This window comes from Triturus cristatus, chromosome 2_2 (assembly GCF_964204655.1).
Source record: "Triturus cristatus chromosome 2_2, aTriCri1.1, whole genome shotgun sequence".
NCBI lineage: Eukaryota > Metazoa > Chordata > Amphibia > Caudata > Salamandridae > Triturus > Triturus cristatus.
In genome coordinates, this window is record NC_140582.1 from 69226660 (window position 1) to 69248081 (window position 21422).

Here is a 21422-nt window from a genome sequence, read left to right on the forward strand (position 1 = left end):
GACGGATATCGCGTCTGCCAGATTCACAAGTTCCATTATATCCTATGGAACTTGTAATAAGGTAGATGGAATATCCATCATATTTGATGGGGCATCCCATCCGCCAAGATCATAATCAGACCCAAAGTTCTTGGATCAGGCTCCATTATCGGGCACATCAGGTGACATAAATAATAAGCATTATTGAGGCAATTCACTCAATTGCTCACAGTGGAACGCCTCCTCATTTTTCTTTTTTTATTTCGTTTATGGATCGCAAGAACTTGGTCCACGTTGCAACAAAGTGATGTTTTTTTAAAAACAGAATTTTATTGAGTTTCAGAAAACATACATTCGAGCCTGTGGTCCCCGAGATGAGCAGGGGAGAAAGTCCGCATACAGTACTATGGATAATATGACAATCAAGGTACAATGTCATAGCCAGCCCCCCCAGATACTTGTGATGCAGCTCAGTCCGTCAGCAGGCTTGACCCAGTCCAATGTGTGAAGCTACAAGAAGAACTCCTGATCACCTCCCTGCCCTCCCACACCCAAAACACCCCCAACAAAGCCCTCCCACCCCAACCGCCCACCCAAGCAGTCGCCAGATACAACAGCAGCCAGAAGGCAGTCAAATCTCCCGCACCGCCTATCAGTCTCCCTCCCTCGGAGGTCGGGGCAGCACAGGTATCAGAGACACAGGGGGAAGCCTCTCACCATACTCGCAGGGATCGCAGTGCTCATTGTACTCCCACAGGCGGGCATGGTCGTTCAAGGGGCCCGTTCCACATCCCTCCCATCCAGCGCATCCTCCTCATCCAAAGCCGGGTGTTTGACCAGGTCCAGGAGTGCCACCCATGCCCGGGCCATTTCCAAGGACTTCTCAGTCCCATTACGCTGAGCCATACAGAGCCTACAGTTCCCCTCGCTTTCTGCCCACTTCACTAGCTCTTTATTCCATCGCACAAGGTTAGGCCCCTGTCTCGCTTTCCAGTGGGAAGTAAGATCTTTCTTAGCTAAGACCAACCGTAGGTCAATGAACCTGCTGGTAATCTTAGTTTTGGCTGTGTGGGGGAACCAATGTAACAAGCAGACCCCCGGAGTCACAGCTATCTCCCTCTTCGTCACAGCCAGCAAGACAGCCATCACCCCTCTTTAGAAGTCTCCCACCCACGGACATTCCCAAAACATGTGGCTAAAACTCGCCCCAACCTGGGCATACCGGGGACAAATGGCCTCCACCCCAAAATATTCAGCAAATTTAACAGGCGTGAGGTAGGCCCTATGAAAAACATAGGATTGAATGAGCTGGAAGCGCGCATTCCGAGAACATTTCCACGGCCGTTCTACAATCATCTCCCAAGGTCTGTCTGCAATGGGCTCCTCCAGATCCGCCTCCCACTTGAGGCGCAACGGCGCCAGGGGCTACCGCAGCTCGCGGGTGATCCGGTGGTAGAGACAGGCCACTGCTTTAAAGGTACCCGCGGCCAGCACCACATATTGACATGCGAGAGACGTATCTGGCTCCAAGAGTCCCCTTCCCCAGTGCTTTCTGACAGCCGCCGTCAAAGCTGCATGGAAGAGAAAGTCCCCTCGCGGGAGATCATGTCGTTCTCTAAGGTCATTAAAAGGGAGAAGGTTACCGTCCTCATAGAGGTCTCCGAGCGCCATAACCCCCGCCTCCTCCCAGGCCGACAACTGACTCCAAACCCCCCCCCCCCCCGTGGGGCAGTGCCTCACACATCCGCAGCGGGATCTCGGGTGCATACAGAGTCTTGACATGTGTCCTCCTGGCCAGACGTGGCTCACCGCACGTAAATCCGGACGCAGTAAGACACCTCTCAGCGGGGCCCGTAACAACACGCAGGACAAGTGTCGCCAGCTCGTGTCCGACCCATCTTGTTCCTCCGGGCGCCGGATATGGCCCGCTATCCAATTCGTAAACCATTGAAGCTGTGCAGCATGGTAATAGGCCTCCAAGTCTGGCAGCGCGAGGCCTCCCTCCTCCCTGGGCCTCTGGAGAGTGGTCAGAGCTACCCTCCGCCTCCCAGCTCCCCAAATAAATCCAGTAATCAAAGTGTTAAGCTGGGCAAACATTTTACCCGGAATCCAAACAGGAAGTGTCTCAAAATAATAGAGAAACCGGGGCAGTATGACCATCTTCACCAATGCCACCCTGCCCACAACCGAAAGCCCCAAAAAGCAAAGCAGGCCCTCGCTCCGCTCACCGCCCGCCCCACGTTACCCTCTAGAAGATCTCCTGGATCATGATAGATTCGAGTCCCCAAGTACGGCAAACACCGACCTTCCCATGGAACATCTCCTGCCCTCGGACGGTCTACCCTGTCAGGTCTAACAGGAAACAAGCACAACTTTGTCCAATTCACCCGGAGTCCCGCCACCCTCCCCAAGATCTCCAGTAGGGCCCTCGCACCCCGTAGAGCATCTCCAGCGTCCGGCAGGAACATGAGGAGATCGTCCGCATATAATGCTATATGCTGCATTCGCCCCTCAACCAAAAGTCCCGGGAAGTACTGCCCTGACCGGGCATGGGCAGCCATGGGCTCCATCGCCAGAGCAAATAGTAAAGGGGACAACGGGCACCCCTGCCTCGTTCCCCAAGCGACTGTGCAGGTAGCAAAAATCAGGCCCCCCGTCCTCACTCTGGCAGTAGAAGCACTGTATAGCAGCTCCATCCACTGTACAAAGCAGTCACCAAAACCAAATTCCCGCAGGACATTAAAAAGATAGGGCCACTCCAGGCTATCAAAGGCCTTTTCAATATCGATCGCAAAAATGCAGGCCTCATCTTTGTCATAGGAGTCGGACCCCAAAATACGCAGAAGACAGCGCACATTCATCGCGGTATTTCTAGAAGCAATAAAACCAGCTTGATCCGTGTGGATCAGGTTCGTCATATGGGGCATCAAACGACTGGCCAGAATTCGGCTTAAAATCTTGTAGTCAAGATTAAGCATCGCTAAGGGCCTGTACGAAGAGCGGTCCCAGGCAGGCCTGCCTGGCTTTTGCAACAAAGTGATGTTCACAACAAATGGGATATGTGACTAGCATGTGGGATTGTATGCAGGTAAGGTATGTTTAAGTAACCACTGAACACCATGTTACATCAGGTTGACAGTAGAGATGGGGGCTGGCCATTAGCTTTTCAGAGATATAGAAGATAAAAGCCTTGAAACCTTAGGTCTCCGATAAGCAGAACTGTTAATGCGAGTTGGCAAGGCATGTCCAGATATAGTCAAAAGGACAGTGTTCCAGACATAGAATTCAGGAAAAACCGAGGAAGTATTTAAGTCATACTTGCCAACATTCTGTGACCAAAATGAGGTAGGATATTTTCAGATGCCAAATCGATTAGTTAGTATAAGGATGTCAATAGAAAAGAGATTATTTAACTTTTGCCCCTCTTATATCATCAAGGAAAAGTACATCACATGCCATTCAGGGGGAAGCCACGCAGTTTGAAGCTTCAGTGTATTTAGTGGGCTGTAGTGCTGGCAACATGTGCCCTCCTGCCAACAGTTATTCTGGTCTACTTTCAGAAGACAAAAAAAATCATCAGATGACAAAAAAATGGAGATTGTATATTTCTTTCAAAATCCTCACTTTAGTTAAAAAAAATCGATGTGGCTAAGAAAATCAAGTCTTTCCTTTAAGAATAGGTCCTTCAATCCAAACTTAAGTCCCTTCTGAAAGGTGGTGAGGAACTCCAGATGTTTCTGCTAATAATGCCTCCATGCAGATACACAGATTGACAGCTTTGTAGTATTAAAAACCAATATATCAGTCGCCTAGACATCTTCTGTCTGGTTCTCAAACACTAATACTACCAGGAATTAGATTGTTAGTGCAGATCTTAAACTGACAAATATAACCATCAAGTAACGTTTCACCAGGTGAATGATGCAGGTTGACACTTTCTAGGAATTTTTTGAGAAGAACAGATGATTGGACACACTGTGTGTTACAATCAGACATGAAAGGCCTGCATCACCCACACCTCCAGGTAATCACTTGGGCTGTGAGAAAATATGAACAGCCCTGCAGTGTGACCATGAGTATGACGGCCTAGAACCCTCAGCAGTGAGACGACATTGGCAGAGAAGGGACCCTCCTGTTTGGAGATAGAACCCTTGTACAGTGCAAGCACATGGACTGTGAGGGTATGGAAGCTCCTGAAATGTGTGAGCATTTGCTTTTCTAGACTAGAACCCTCTTGCAGTGATGAGATAGAACCCTTCTGAACTGTGAGAACACTGACTGCAAGAGGGTACAACCCTCATACAGTGCGTTACATGGCTGTGAAGAGATGAAGCTCTACTGAAGTGTGAGGCCATTGTGTGTTAGATTGGGTATGTACATCACATGGGCATCCACAAGCCTGAGCAGATTGTGGGTTAGAACCTACCTTTAAGTACAAGCATATACACTGCTGAGAGAAAACAAACCTTTGTAGCCTTTTATTTCTAAACTGGTTCCTCATAGCACTGTCTTTCCAGCACTATGGCTGGCCTGTCTGTTTCAGCTAACTGAAATGTCATAAAACTCTTTACCTCACACAGGAGTGTGTGCTTATCATATCTCTTTTCATAGACGGGGGTAGATCTGTATTGTATTGTGGGATTTTACAGTGTCTCCCTACTTATTTACAGAATGGATTTTTTTTATTTGTTGCATGATATCATTGTATGTTGATTATATTTGTGCACACGCTATGCATTTCCAAGTGTATATGATCTCTATATAGTATGATGTTATGAGATACACTTCAGTTGGGTGCTGGACTATACTGGGATGGAAATTATGAAATGTATCACTTTAAAAGCTTGGGAAAAAATTGTGTGCCAAAAAGTCAAATCAACGTGACTCAAGTTTAGGCCTTTTCGTATCCTTTGAAAGGTTGTTTGTCAGAACCATGCAGGCGTTAATGACGCCTGCCTTATTTACGCGGTCTGAAGAATGAATGCCTCTTTGCAACTCATTATGCAACTCATTATGTACCACGCAAGTCTTTACAACGACTTGCCTTAGGGAAATTTCTGAAGTTGGAATAGTATAATTTACTATTCTAACTCCAGTCTGTGCAACAGTAGGGAAAATGTTGGACTTAAAGTCCAACATCAATCCAACAACACTTTCCTTAAGGCAAGTCGTCGTAACAAATTACGTGGTAAAGGAATGCATGGTAAAGACGCTTTGTGGTTCCGACAGAGCTGTAAACACACGGCGTGGCTCGAGCCGCAGTGTAAAAGCTGTTTTCCTTTTGAAATCATATGAATACTTGAGGGATTCTGTTGTAATTGGGACGTGCCTGGGACTAAAGGGTAACATGACATTTCTTGTTACCTTTTCATTTACATACAGACTTGGAGGGAGCATTGTATGAAATGTATAAAAAAGAATGTTTGACAGTATTGCCCTGCATTTGTTTAGCATTATGGGTTCTCCCTATGTTCCAATTAAGTTTTTGTTATTTTCTCATCCAAAATTAAGAATAGTGAGTTTTTGTTAAAAAAGGAATCAGGGAGTTATTTATGTGGCAGATGTAGTATTTCACAAATCGTAGTCAGTGGATGTCCATGTAGCTAGAAAAGTTAAGTCAGTGTAATTTAGTATTTAATCAGTTTTTATTAGCAGAACACTTAGCATGAAAATACATTACATCATCGCCTACAACCCTGCGGGCTGGCTACTGAACATTCAGACCGGGAAGGCGGGACAGTGGAATAAAGGCTCACCTATTCGGATAATTAACACAGCATGTCGCCTACAACCCAGCCAGGGCCGGCCGCATTTGTTAAGGGGAGATAACAGACAGGCCTAGCTCCACAAAAAGTGGATAGTAGCAAAGTCCAATGTGCTGCAGGTTTGCGTGTGGCAACAAGCCGAAAGCCTGTTACGGACAGCTAAATGCTAATGGGTCTGCCATTTGAGAAAAGGAATGAAAGAACATTAAGAAAAAACAATACCCACCCTCCACCTCCCTCCCTCCCCTCTCCAGTGAGCAAGAAACAAAAGAAAATGTATTCTAGATTACAGATACTATTTGATACGATAGTCAACAATGCCATAAAGAGGCGCCGTAAGAAATGGCCGCCTGATTCCGGAGCTCCGCCGGGACCGTTGGTGTCCCTCCAAATCCGACACACATCCGCGCTGAGGGGATCGCCCGTGAGCGCCCCCCAGCTCCCCCAGGCTCGGTGCCCTGCAATAGCGGCTTCGCGGACTCCGGGGACCGGCGGAAGGCTCAACGCGGCGGCCGTGACGGACGGCGGCAGCTCGGCGCCTCGCCCTTGGAACTCTGCGGCCGCTCCCTGCACTACTCTAGGCCCCGGCTTTGGCCTGCGGCGCGACGTGCCCGGAGGGGCGCCAGCGGAAGGGGGCGCGGCCTCACCTGCAGCGCCAGGGCACCGCTGGACTCCGGCTCCCTAGCGACACTGGTGGCAGGACCCTGGCGCCGGAGGGCAGGCGGGCGACCACGACCACTGTGGCCAGGTGACGACCCTAACCGGTAGAGGGGCGGCCATTCCATGATCTGCTGCTGCCGGAGCGAGGGGAGAGGACCGGCTGGGGCTGCCGCTGCGGGGGTGCCCTGCATCGCCTGCCAGGTGGGGGGCCCACGTTCGGAGCTGCAGGGCGGACTGGACATCGGAGAGCCGGCGGCGTGGGGTGGCTGAGGTCGCTGACCCTGGAACGAACATACCTGGGCACACTCTGAGCCGATACCTGGAGAGTGCCGGTGGGGCTACGGCGATGCCCAGACTTCCCGGGGAGGACTGGAGGTGGCGCGGACCCGCGGGCGCTCAAGCGCAGAGGCGGGCGGAGGAACACTTGGCCCCAGAGGCGCCGGAGCAACCATGCGGCCTAAAGGAGGCACCGCGACCCAGACCAATAAGCTGGATCACTACACGATTGCCAAAACGACGCCGCAGCCGGGAGGGACTACAAAGGAGGCCGCAGGTCAGGCGGAACCTTCCCTGACGTCCATAATGGCCGCGATCCAAACCCTTGGCACCAGCCTGGAGACAAAAATGGACAAGATCACGATAGAGGTGAACCTGCTCCGTGCCGACTTGGGGAAAACCACGGACCGGTCCAAAACCAATGAAGTTGACATAAAAGCCCTGCAGGAATCGGAGAAGCGGCTCGAGGGCAGGGTAAATGAGCTTGTGCACCAACACCGGCTGATGGCCCTACGGCTCGACGACCAGGAAGGTAGGGCTAGGAGAAGCAACATACGCGTGGTGGGGGTGGCGGAAGGACTTGAAGGGTACTGTATGGAGCTCTTTCTTGAGGACCTGATCCTCCGCCACCTGAAACCCAAGAGACTATCTAAGCTCTTCACGGTCGAGCGGGCTCATAGGGCCCCGATCCCAAAACCCAAACCTGGGGCCCTGCCAAGAACAATTATCGCTAAAATACTGAACTACCGTGACCGCGATGCAATTCTCCAGGCTTCTAGACAACACGGTGATCTACACTACGAGGGGGCCACGGTTCGCTTCTTCCCGGACTTCACGCTCCAGGTCCAACAGGAAAGGCGCTCCTTTCAGGGGGTCAAGGCGGCATTACGAGATCGTGGGTTCAGGTACATGATGTTCTTTCCCGCCAAACTGAAGATCCTAACTGGCGGTAAATCCCTCTTCTTCACCTCGCCGGCGGCGGTGCAGGAGTGGCTAGACGCGGGCGACAAGGCAGAGGCCCCCCGGCGGGACGGTGCACAATGGCGAGGCATGGGACACCCCTCCCCGGGGGCAGCGGCAGGACGAGCGGAAGGTGGTGAGCAGAGCCAGCGGTCCTGGCATTCAAGATCGAACAGTCCCCGCTGGGACTCGCTCAGAGATGACACAGCGAGTGGTGGCCACTAGAGCGAGACTGAGAAGCCGTCGGACAGTAAAGTATAAAAGTTTTGGACTGTATGACTTCCTTGCCCACGAGGCAGTGTGACTGCCTGCCCAATTTTTCTGAGCCAGGTCCCCTGTTTAGATATGCACCGTCGGCCTGAGGGGCTGAAAGGACTGGGGCACCACGGACGGGCGGCCAGGAAGGGGCTGGTCCACGAACTTCCCAAGAAGAGTTCCTCGGTGGGTCCCACCGGGGCAGGGTTGGGCGACAGGCGCTCTGCTAATTGGGGTGGTGGGTAGTTCAGGACCCACGGAGCAGGGGGCAGGGAGGGGGGGTTTGTTTTGGCAAGGGGGGGCAGGGATGTTGGGGACAGAATCGGGGGGGAGTGGGTGGCATGAACGGTTTGCCAGGTTTTTTATCGTTTGCATTGAATGCACTTGCGGGGGGGGAACCAGGGAGGGGTGGGGAGTTGGGGATCTTCTACGGTCACACGAACTATGTTGTCATGTAGGCAGCCGCAATACCGGGGTGGTGGGACGAAGCACCCTCAGAAGCAACAGCTATGGCTAGGAGATGGTAAAAAAGTTTGAAGGTCCTCAGCTGGAATGTTAACGGATTAGGGGACAGACTCAAGCGCACTATTGTCCTACAATTCCTCAAGCGGCACCAGCTGGACGTAGTGCTACTGCAAGAAACGCATTTGATGGGGAATGTCTGTCAGGCCCTCAATAGATGTGGCTACACTCTAGCGGCTCACTCTGGCTTCACCTCCGGCTCGAGGGGGGTGGGGATACTCTTGCGGCGCTCGCTGCCCCTCCATATAGACCTAATCAAAACTGACCCACAGGGCCGCTTCGCGGCGGTGTCTGGACGCTGGGAGGGCCGCACGCTTAACTTACTTTCTGTCTACGTCCCGCCGGGCCTCCAAACCCGAGCCTTCGCAGACCTGGGCGCGTTTCTCCTTTCCCTTACCGAGGGTCAGTTGGTGCTGGGAGGGGACTTTAACGCAGTGGTGTCAGGAACCCGGGATAGGCAGCCCCCAAGAGACCTGCCCCAAGGGCAGGGGTGGTTGGCGGACTTTCTTGAGGCCTTCGGGCTTACGGACGTCTGGCGCCTGCTCCACCCTACAGACAGCCAATTTACCTTCTTTTCCGGGGCGCATCATTCCTTCTCACGATTAGACTACGTCCTTACCCTGCTGCAACAAGACATGATAGTACTGGAGGCAGTGCTTTTGCCTAGAGGCATATCTGACCACTCACCGGTCCGTACGCACATCACATTTGGAAATAGCCGGGAGGGCTGCATAGCACCAATAAACGCCTGGCACCTTAAACATGAGGACACCAGGAAGAACATATCCAACTCAATATTGCAGTACTTAGAAGAGAATGTTGGGTCGGTCAAATCCCCTGTCACCTTGTGGGAGGCATTTAAACCTGTGATTAGGGGGGAGGCACTTTCGGCCATATCGGCTAGACGGCGGGAGCGATGCAGGCAGGTCACTACACTGGAGGCGGAGTTGGAGGTCCTGGAGAGGGAGGCGCCGGAATGTGGGGACAGGGATGTCAGGCACACGCTGCAGTTAAAGGAGGCGGAGTATAAAGCACTGGTAACCCAAGAGGCTCAGACCGTGGCCCGTCACAAGCTTGGTAGAATCTACGATCAGGGCGATAAAGCCGGGAAACTTATAGCCTGGCTCGAGAAAAAACAACAGGCCAGTAAAGTGGTGCCAGAAATACGCACCGACTCCGGGACTGTAGTTACAGAGCCCCGGGGAATAGTGGAACAGTTTGCGAGACACTACCAGCAGGTTTACAGGCGTGAATCGGACCGCCCGGAGGAGGACTCCATGGACCTCCTGACCGACATCCACATGCCCTCCCTATCGGACGAAGATCGGGAGGCTATGGACGGCCCACTCACTGAGGCCGAACTGCAGCGTGCAATAGGCGAACTCCGCCCTGGTAAAGCGCTCGGTCCCAACGGCCTCCCAGTAGAGCTTTACAAGCTCCAGACTGACGCCACTAGTAAGCATTTGAAACTCATGTTCGAACATAGCAGGGAAATGGGGGTGCTGCCCCGTGATCAGCGTATAGCGACCATAGTGGCAATACCGAAAGAGGGGAAACCCAAAGACTCTTGTGCGTCATACAGACCTAGTTCGCTCCTCAACGCGGAGCCCAAAATACTGGCGAAGACGCTGGCCAATAGGCTCAAATCGGTGCTTCCTTTGTTGGTCCACCCTGACCAGTCGGGGTTCATGCCCCACTGCAACACGGCCCTCAACATTAGAAGGTTAAACGGCGTACTGGGGCAGCGCCACAGAATACAGGAGGACGCAGTGGTGGTCTCTTTGGACGCCACCATGGCCTTCGACACCTTAGAATGGCCATATATGTTCGCAGTCCTGCGCAAACTGGGCTTTGGACCTCACTTCATAGCTTGGGTGCGTCTGTTATATGCCGAACCACTGGCGCAGGTGCTGGTGAACAATAAGCTGTCCGAGGTTTTCACGCTTGAAAGAGGGACTAGGCAGGGCTGCCCCCTCTCTCCCCTTCTTTTCGCCCTCTCCCTAGAACCGCTCGCGGCCTGGATAAGGCAGGATGTCGACTTAAAAGGTATAGTATGGGCGGAGGGGTGGGAGGATAGAATATCCCTCTATGCCGACGACATACTCCTGTACCTTTGTAGGCCGCGCAGGTCGATAATTGTGGCACTCGACATATAGCAAGTTTCGGTCGTAACTCTGGCTTCCGGGTCAACTGGGCCAAATCACATCTATACGTCCTACGTGGGGACCCTCCGAGGCTCCCGGACACTTGCCCTATCGCGGTGGCAGAGGACGGGTTTAAGAACCTGGGAGTGTACATTACTACTAACAAGGCCCTGTCCTATGAGCACAACCTTAAGCCACCGCTAGTTCGGCTCCAAAGGGAGGCCAAATCCTGGCAGCAGCTACCACTGTCTTTGCGGGGCCGGGCAGCCTTATTTAAGATGCTAGCGCTACCACGGTTTCTCTATGCGCTACAAAACTACCCAGACTTAGTCTCCAATGGCTATTTCGTAGCGATCGAGGCCGCAATGCGCGACCTCCTCTGGGCGGGGTCACCCCGAATCTCATTGACCAAACTCACACTGGGGTGGTACGACGGCGGTATAGCCCTCCCTGACATTCGCAAATATTACTGGGCAGCCCATCTATCCGCGATCAACCAGGGGACGTATGGAGACGGGAATGATCCCGCATACGGTATGGACAGGTGGCTGCTTCCTGGGGGGGAACTATGAGATAGCACTCTACTCTAAACGGGGTATACGTCAACTCACCGGACCTACACTCCACTCGGTCCAGATATGGCACATCGCTCAGAGGAAGCTCGGATGGTCAGGAGTCCTTACGATGGCCACGCCACTTTGGGCCTCCGAAAAATTCGGCAATCTGGGGCGCACCAAGGGGTTCCGCAACTGGGACTTGATCGGCATCTCCCAAATCAAGGATATCTGGGGCCCTACAGGGATCCGTACGTTCGCCCAAATGCGAGACACATATGAGCTGGCGCACACCGAATATTTTAGATACTTACAGGTGCGACACTCCCTACAGGCTAATATCCCACCGGAGACCAAACTACCACAAGCCTCCCCGCTTGAAGATAGGTTGCTGGATGGACACCTCACAGAACACGCCATATCACTTACGTACAAAAAACTAATTAATAACCCCCCCGATATGCTCATACCCCTTAGAGAAAAATGGGTCGCCGATGGGCTGGAGATAGACGACGAAGAATGGCTATATGCTTTGGCTTCCCCACGTGAGGTCGCGATAGCAGCCCGACTGCGACTTATCCAACTCAAGATCTTACACAGAGTATATATCTCCTGCACTAGGCTACACATGATGGGGAGGGCGGACACAGTACTCTGTAGGAGGGGATGTGGTGGCACGGGTACCTTCTTCCATGTGCTGTGGGAGTGCCTGAAGATTCAACGGTATTGGCGAAGGGTGGTGCAGTGTATGGAGGAGGTATGGGAGGTGGAAATTCGCCCGGAGGCCAAGAGGTGCCTCCTAAATATATGGGAGCCAACGGACCTGCCACCGAAAGGGAGGCTCTGGGTGACGCTCGGACAAATGGTAGCGAAAAGGAACATAGCCAGGCTCTGGGGCAGCCCTCTTCCACCCAAACTGTCGGATTGGCACAGCGATATGGACTGGTGTATGCTGCAGGAAAAGACTGTGTATGTAGCGAGAGGGTGCCCCCGTAAGTAGGTTGAAGTGTGGTCCAACTGGAATGATTTTAGGGGGGGCCTTTGCGAGCCTCCTTCTGTCGGGCGGGAGGGCCCAGGAGAGATGTCACATCCCAACGCTCTTGTTGCTCCGGGTGCTGTAGAAGGGGATGTGGAGGTCGCATCACCGGTACGTAGGTGATTTGCGGTGCTTAACGTGATGACCGTGTTTAGTTAGCTGGGGGGGGAGGGGGGCAGTTCGACTGTTAGGCGCCTTTACGCCACTTTGGCAATATGCCTATGTTTAATGGTTGTACCATAGAGAAAAATGAGTCCTGCATTATCCTTCTCTAAACTGTGAGACACTCGCACTCTATAACGCCGCCGTACCCCCGGGTTGACGGCACAGGGCTGTGTGCTTTCCGACGCAATGCATGTGTACTTCCTCCGCGGCCGGCCCGAGGGGTTGTAGGCTGTAAGCTGTGTAATGTGGAACTCTGAAATAAAGGTCTTTAAAAAAAAAACAATGCCATAAAGAGCCAGGAAGCCCATTGGAGACAGATTGCGCTATGCACCTGCACGCCCTTCGGGAATCAATTTCAGAATCCGGAGATAGATGGGACAGGACAGTTCCCGGAATTCAGTGGATAGAATGGAAATAAAGGGGGCCAGTAGTTTAAAGTATTTTCATACATTACATTAAAGAAATGTAGTTATGGATGCTGACTTTTCACCACAGCATTTAATTTTCATTTTATTCTCAATATATACTTCAAGAGAACTTTATAATTACATTTTGGAGATCTACATAAATGACTCGTACCTGACGTCTGCCTGTTATCAGTTTACTTACTATTTACACTTTATTTTAGTGATTACAAGCATGCAGGAGATGTTTAAAAATTACAGATTGACTACCTGTTACTCAAATAATCATTTCATTGTTTTTTTGTTACCTTATCTTGTTTTGGAAATCTCATATGATGGCAATTTTCAATATGAAGTGTATAATTTGGTATATACCTTTCAACACAATGCTTCAACATATTTTAAAAATGCATTAGTTTTTGTATTCTAGATATTTTCGGAAACAATATGAAAGAAAACTACAAATCTTAGTGATCACTGCAAATGGTAGCTTGTGTGTAAAAAGAAATGAACATTCTGTGTTGTTGACTAAAACCTTCCCAAATGCCAGCAAAAAGGGCTTAGAACCAGGGTGAAAAAACCCTCAGTAGTCCATGAATTCATGACTGAAGAGTGTAATTTAAATTGGAATTAAAATGACTCTTTGGACATACGGGTGCTACCTCTCGATTCTGTTCTATGGTAGTTATTGATATTTCTTGTTGACCATAGTTATGTTTTCATAGGCACAAAAAAAGGAAACCTTAGTGAGATTTTTCTGTTTACCCCAATAACACATTATTTGTTATACAGGGTGATCAGACATTACCTCCACAATCTTTCCTCGTTGAAGTCATTACTATTTGATGTGTATCTAACTCCCTCCTGACACCACAGGACCCATCTAAACCACAAACAGTCCTCTTTCTGCTTAATTTCTTAGCTTCCTTCTACTTAGGGCCCTTCCCTCACGAAAGACCACAGAGGAGGTAGAGCCCAGCATTTCTTCCTTTGTTCTTGTGTCTGCTACTAAAGACATTGCTGTGTGGGCCTTGCTGGGGCAGGTCCTCTTACTTAGCATTTCTTTTTTTGCTTGTATCAAATTTCTGTTCCTGGCCTAAGATAGATTTCCACAGCTGCCTGCCAGGAGCCATGACTTGAGACTCTTTCCTTGGATTCCTACAATTTGTTTTGTTGGGGTGGGCAGGTAAGGTTTGTATATTTTTCTCATTGCCCAGCTCTGCTGCACCTTTTTTCCACCTTACTGTTGTGGAAGGTGAAAGTAGGCTGATCTTTATGAGCCTTCCTCTCTGCCTCTTCCAGGTTGCTGTGGTTGTTGAAAGGCAGTGTCTGTCTGGCTTTTCTCACTGCTTATCATTGTTCTGAATGTTTCGGGGAACTGTGTCTGGAGGTGGGAGGGGCAGGCTATAGTGATTCTCGGCTTGCCCCAGCTCTACATGTTTGGTTCCGGAAGGAACAGGCCTTCTTGTGAACTTTGTTGTCAGTGGTGGTGCTGGGATGCTTCAAGTGCCTGGTGCAGAGAGCAGGGCTACTGAATAGTCTCTCTTGGCTAGGTGGTTAAGGACTGTGACACTCAGCCAGAAAATAAGGATTCATATTCTGCTGCTGTGACCATATACCCTCTAGAGGGTCTGCTATGCGATAAGGTGTTTTGAAGATTTCTAAAATCAATGACTTTCAAAAGTCTATGGACCTGCTTACTCCCTGGTCACCCACTGATGCAGTGGGATACTCGCTATAGAGTCATTTTCTTCTGAGCCTTGAGAGGTCTTCTATTTTATATCAGCCGCCTCTTTTTTATGTGTCTGCCTCTCTTTTATGATATGTTTTAAAGAGAGGGCTGAACTGAGGTCCAATGACATGATATCGCAATTTTTATCATGTTGGATCCTCTTGTCTGGAGCTTTATCTCACAGGCGCCCTACTGAACTCCTGTTTAGCCCTGAATGACCTTGCAGATATTTCAGCCTCTGGGGTGGAATTGGAGTTGATAGAGCATACATCCTCTTCTTCGATTTCTTATACACATGGAAGAGTTGCGGTATACACTCCTATATGTGTCTGGTCCTGGGGCTGTCCCGCGATGCTCCGGGGGGCACAGCCAGATCTTGGGTAATGGCCCTTCTGATTCTCCTAGCTGTTTTTGGAGCTTTAGCCACTCTGGTTTCCTCTTCTGATCCCTGTTGGGCTCAGGTCCTGTGGTGTTTGACTTGGGCTTCTGCTTATGTTTTCTGCTGTGCATGGAGCTTGTTCTTTTTGGCTCTTGCTGCACTTCTATCTCTTGTACTCCATTTTAAACATGGATGAGTGTGGTGTAACGCCATTGTTACTTTGGCTTAGCCAGATGCTTCCTGCTGTGCCTAGAGCGTGTGGGGATAACCTTGGCCATTCTTGCTTCCTCTTGTTTACCCTGCTGGGATTGGAGTTTGTGCTGTTTGGCCTTGGCTGCTCTGCTTCTTTTCATACTCCCTGCTGAGTTTGGAAGCATGTGGTGGTATGCCATCTTGTGCTTTTAAACCAGATGCACTTTGAGTAGCTTGATGGGCACTGCCAGGCTCGGGGTGCAAGGGGTTCGTTCCTAAATGCCTTAGGTTCCTTTTGCTTTCTGCTGAGATTGGGGGCTTGGGTACTGGATCTTGGCTGTCACGTGCTTGGCTTTAGATACCAAAAGTGTTTGGTTTGGGCATCCTCCTGCGTCTCCCTTCCTCGGTCTGAGGTCCAGTTCCCCTGGTGCTTTAGAATTACTAATAGATGCTGGTATTCCTTTTGTGCTCCATGTTGAAAATAAAGCTTGAGATTTCTTTGCCCTGTTAGGTTTCCATTGGCCTAGCTTCTCTAGCCTTTTCCTTCCATTTAGTTTGGGAGTAGGGGAGTTTGTGCTTATCCTACTGTAGCTTTTATTTCCACACAACACTGGAACTTTTGGGTAATGTTTTACTGGCAATCGGATTTGGAGTGACTTGTTCCATTCTTTCTTTTATGCTCCACGTCAGATGGAGGGTTTGCTAATGGATTAGTTAATAAGCAGGTTCTCTTGGTTTTCTTCTCACTTTACTAGGCGGTCCGCTCGCTGGTGGGTTGTAGATTGATTCTCTAGTCGTTTGACTGCTGTTGGACTCCACCCGTTTGGCAGTTTCATCAGGCTCGGTATGATAGCCTTTCAGCTATGTTGCCTGTTATGGTGAGGACTTCTTGTTGGTATGTTTTCCTTAGTTGGCAGCCAGGTAGAGGTATTCTTCATCGTAGCTGCGGTCTTGGATGCTGTCTTCCTGTGTGCCTCTGTCAGAGTGTCTGAGGCGTGGGTGTGACTTTTCTTACTATGGCTTTCTATTAATTTGATGGATAGTCTATTCCATCTTATTAATAAGTGGTCCCTTCATTCAGGTCTTTTCTTATCTTTAGCTAGTTCTCCTTGAATATCTTTATCTATTGCTTGTCTGGGGCAGTCTGCCTTGGTTCTACTTATGTTTGGCTTGGACTGGGTTGGACCTTTGTCCAGGGATTCCCATCGGCCTCTTTTAGGACCACTTCTTCTTTTCTCTCTTGTTCAGTTAGAGTTAAGGTTACCCAAAGGACTATTCCTGTTGGTTAAATCACCTGCATGCCTGCATTACATACAGTGATATTGTCTGGAGCATCTTGTCTTGCTTCAGATTTGTTTGAGCTTTTTGCACTTCAGATTGTGAGCTTACTGCGTTTCCTCATATAGTAAGGACTAGTGAGAGGAAAGGTTGAGGAGGTAATGCACAATTACTAAGCGGTAATCTTACTCTGATTACCCTTCCTTGTTCCAGTACTAATTTCCCACCATCCTTTCTTTTTGCCACTACCTCCACCCCTGCTGCTTTCGGATTACAGAATGTACTGCTGGGCTCTATCCCCTTAATTGTCCCTAGTGAGGGGAGGGGCTTGAGGAGAGAAGAAGGAGTAGGAGGGCTGTTAATATATATATATATTTTTTAAACAAAATGTATTGCGTCAAGTAACGAATATTCTGCAGAGCTCTGCAACCCAGATAACTTTTGCCGCATATATGATACAGTAAGGGCATTGACGTTTATGACATGCAGAGTATAAATCAACTGAAAAATAACAATGAAAAAAAGTAACAACCCCCACCCCGATGCACTGTCAGTAAACCCTCCCCCACAAGTTACTGCTCATCCCTCATGGAACGAAAAAGAGAGAGAACAAAAAAAAGAAAGAAAAAAAAAAGGGGAGAAGAGAAGAAGGCTGTTAATGTTTTAGTTATGTCACGTGGTGTCTGGAGGCAGTAAGTACTGGGATTTCCTGAGGAAAATGAAGAATTACATTTAGAATTTAATGTTTTCCACCCTGTATTCTGCATGTATGGGAATTTGCCTTCGTTTCCCCCAAGTAATTTTTTTACCGGTTTGACCTGTAGAAGTTCATTGAGGGAAAATTCCAGGACCGCTTGTGTGCTACAGTACCCAAAATTCAATCCCTGCATAAAGAAAGGTTTGCTCAGTGATAGGAATTCAACCGGCCCACTTGTAATTGGGGCGTTTGATGGATCATTGAGTATGAATGAATTCTGCAATCACCAGACACCAGAGGGAAGCCTATCCCTTTGGATTGCATTCCAAGCCTTTGAAAGGCCTACAGGTGGAATTCCTTTTGCTGGTTCACAACTCCTTCAGGATCCTTACATTCAAAAAGAGAGTTGATTTTGAAATAAGATCTGTGTGTTGTATAATTTTGTTTTACTTTCTAAAAAGGACATGAAGTTGCTGCATCGGTTTTTTCATTTCGGATTAAGGATGAGGAAGAGGCCTGTGAAATGGAACATGAAGACATTAAGAGGAAAGGGACCAGCAGTTGTTCCTCGGGTAAGTAATTACTGCTTTGCTTGCTACATTTAAAGTCATGAGATAATTATGTTTGTTATGCAAGTGTATCTGATAGCATACTAGCTCACAGCATAGCAAAAAGAATCAGTTATTCTTTCACAGTACAGGAACAGCTGGGGTGGTGGCCATGGACAACTTGTGCAGGACATGGACGAAGGCGGATCTGCAGCCTATGTCTTTGTAGATCTTTCTGCAGCTTTTGATACTGTCTCTCATCCAATCTTGATTTAGTATCTTTATAAGATAGGGGACTGCTCCCTGGCCCTTAAATGACTTGCATTGGTTCTAGCTGACAGAACAGGCAGTTTCCTTGGCCCCTCTCACTTTGGCAGCTGTTTCAATAGCCCAACAAGTTTCTCAGGGTTTCTCTTTGAGCCCTGTGTTATTTAGCATCTGTATGTCTCTCCTGGCAGAGCAGGTTTGCTCTTTTCCACTTTGAGATCGTGTCATATGTGGATTACACACAGATTATTGTCACCATTTCTGAAAACACCTTAGCGACCCAAGCTGGTTTTCAATCGCATATGAAGGCAGTAACCACTTAGCTCCATTCTAGCTGTCTCCTTCTAAAATCAGATAAAACTGAGGTTCTTTTGCTTGACAGACAAATCGATATTTGATTTGGAGTTATGAGTGGTGGCCTACAGAATTGGGAACTGTACCCGTTCTAGTCTCCAAATCTTGGAACTTTGAAGTCTTTGTAGATTATGATTTGTCCATGGCCAGTCAAGTAGGAAAAGTAGTAGAGAACTGCTTTTTCATTTTAAAAATGCTGCTTAAAATCTTTAATGTTCTTCGCATTGAGGTGTGAAAAATAGTGACTCAAACCCTGATTGTATCTAGATTAGATTATGGGAACTCGCTGCAGCTGTGTATCTCAGCTGTCCTATTGCCTCACCTCCAGTTGGTTCAAAATGGGACTGCTAGGTTTGTTCTCAGTCTATCCAGAACCGTCCACATAACTTCTTTTCTGAAGGTATTTCACTGGTATGCACTTTGAAAGAGAACTACTTTTAAGTTCCTGGTTCGCAGGACTTTGCATGCAAGGACCATAGGTATTTGACAAGGAATATTGCTCCCTATTGTCCTAAACGTAATCCTCACTCAACATATGCTTTGTTGCTTGTTGTCACTAAGATTTCACGTAGCAGGGCCAGCAGCCATGGCTTCTATTTCCTCACACCTAAAAAGTGCAATGAGTTGCCTATTTCCATTTGACTGGAGATCTAGTTTACCTCATTTCAAGCAAAAAATTAAGACTTGGCTCTTTCAATAATTCTAATTTCTTTTCACATATAGCATATGACAATAACTGCAGTTTATTGCCAGAATGCTCATGTTGTGAGCAGCAATGCACTCTACAAATATTTTAGTATAATTTAGCAAGTATCTGACAAAGCAACTAAAATTAAAGACAGTAAAAGCAGAAAAGATCATTAACTCATGTTGTAAAAGTTAATTAGGTAAGCTGATTCTTGACTTGGAAAATCACAACATACAGTACAGTTTAGGCATGTTTCATCTGCCAGAGTATGTGGAAGTCTTAAACTGTCTTATTTACTTAGAAAATATCTTGACTAAGCTAATGATTGTAAACGTTTCTAAGAAATTGAAATTGAAAAAACTGATTGTATTCCATCTCTTCGAAAGACAAATTAAACAAAACAAAGACAAGCTATTCTCAAAGTGCTACGTTGTCATCAGTTAGTTAGGATACAGAAAGCCACTAGAGGAATACCATATTTGACAGTTATGTTGATTTTGCCAAAGAAACTCAATTTAAAGACAAAAAATATAAGCATGGCCTATTTAAAACTTCTACTATGAGGATTTGGAAGGGTGGTATGTCCAGATCCTTCAACTCGGCTGAATTTATATGCCTTGCTAGAGCGACACCATTCAATATCCATGGACAACAAGGAATCTGAAGACCTCTGAAATGTTTATAAATCATTTTTTTTTTTGTTTTTTATATTACTATCTTTTGTAAGGTAATAATTATATAATAGCCGCAAGCTTATAGTGCTATTGTTCCTTTCTAGTTTGTCCACTGAGATTTACCATTTTGCTGGATGTTTCTCTACGTGTGGTTTGTCATTCATCTGTTTTGTGTGTCCTAGAGCCTTTTGTCAGATACCTTTTTTTAGAACTATTGCTCATAACGTCATCTGGTTAACCTGGATGACGTTATGAGCATAATCCTTACGGTTGAGTGTGGGTTCTGTGTCTTAGATATAAGTTTAAATTAGTCTCTGTAAATGATAGGGTACTCATAGATATGGTTAATGGGAAAAGATAAGTGCCTACTTAGCCAGACATAAGTCCAGAGTTCGTTTGGTTTAAGAGACTCAAATTAATGATACAAATGTTTCTTCTATGGTTAAAGGCTGGGTTGGTAATTGTGTTTTTCTCCAGCTGTTGGGAGACAAAATGGTATTACCGTTCCCTTTCTAGGTAAATTGATTCCCAAATATTAGTAAAACACTGTCAGACTAATATTAGATTTATACATGCTGAGGGTAAACTTGATACATTCATACTACCTTTAGTTAATGGTATAGGCCAACGTTTTGGAGGGACATCACTTCTGAAATTATTTGCCTGGGTAATGTTTCCCATATAGTTGTTGGCGATTTAAACCTTTCAAGAGACCCTTTTCTGGATAGTATTTCCTTTTATAAATGTACGTTTCAAAAGTCGTATTTCATACAGACTCCAGAGTTTATTTACTGTCCTCAATTAATTTATGTAATTCAATCTCTAATCCCGAAATAGATGATTGATATTTCTAACCATGCCATGATAGCCTAATCCTTAAAATTAAATGATTCCCAATTCTTTTCCCCTTTCCTCGTCTTGGGTGGAAAATTAATGTAAATAAAATAAAGAACTAAATGCTATTGAACATTACTTTGCTCCTAATTGTGGGGGGAATACATCCCAGATAATTTGATAGGATGCCTTTAAATCTAATATAAGAGGTGCCTCAGTTTTTTCATGAGGGCTCATAAGAACAAATTATTCAGTAAAGATATTGCTGGTTTAAAAAATCAATTGCTAAGCAGTGACCAATTTTATATTTAATCTAGTAACATTGATTACAAATTGAAACTACAAAAACTTTGATATGAATATAAATCTTTACTCAGTAAAAGCCCGTTTTACAGCTTTCTAATGAAAAAGCTAGACTACATTTTAATGTTAAAAAGATCTGGTAAATTACTAACTAAGGGGCCCATTACGATGGCGCACAAACGGTAAACCTGACCGACCACCAGAGGTGCGGTGGTCCCGCCAGGCCCATTAGGATGGGACCGCCACTCTGGCATGTTTTACATTTATATTGCGGCAGGCGGTGCTGTAAGCAGCACCCGCTGCAATGTAAAAGATGCATGGTGTGCATTGGCATGCACAACGTGACAGGCACCTGCCACCTTGTGAATGCCAATGTAGGGGGGGTACCATGGGTACCCCCCAAGTGCAGCACCCCACCCCTCCGGGGGCCCGCAACTGGCCCCCAAAGTAAACTCCGTAGGCCTTTCTATTGCGGAGTCTCCGCCATGGAAATACATGCATACCGCACACATAATAATATTTTCATATTATGGGCCTTTTCCGCCCGTCAGGCAATCGTCACGATTGCCTGCCAGCGGCCGCGGTACCACCTGCCATGCTAATGTGGCGGGGGTAAATGGCGTCCGGCAGGGCGGTGGCGATCTGCCCGCCATGATAATATGCCCCTTTGTATCTTTTATTTAAAGAGTTAGAAATTAATTACATGCTATCTGTTCAACTAATGAGAAGCTATTGCTTTCCACCAGACCTATTTCT

The 21422-nt window shown here is 47.7% G+C and overlaps 1 protein-coding gene across 1 annotated transcript in view; it reads left to right on the forward strand.

Annotated features, from left to right (window-relative positions):
- Nucleotides 1–21422, forward strand: part of LOC146861862 (uncharacterized) — a 105826-nt gene that overhangs the window by 76804 nt on the left and 7600 nt on the right. The window contains exon 7 of the mRNA XM_085641034.1: nt 17460–17570. Within this exon, the coding sequence (XP_085497160.1) occupies nt 17460–17570 (111 nt within the window). The remainder of the gene's footprint in view (nt 1–17459; nt 17571–21422) is intronic.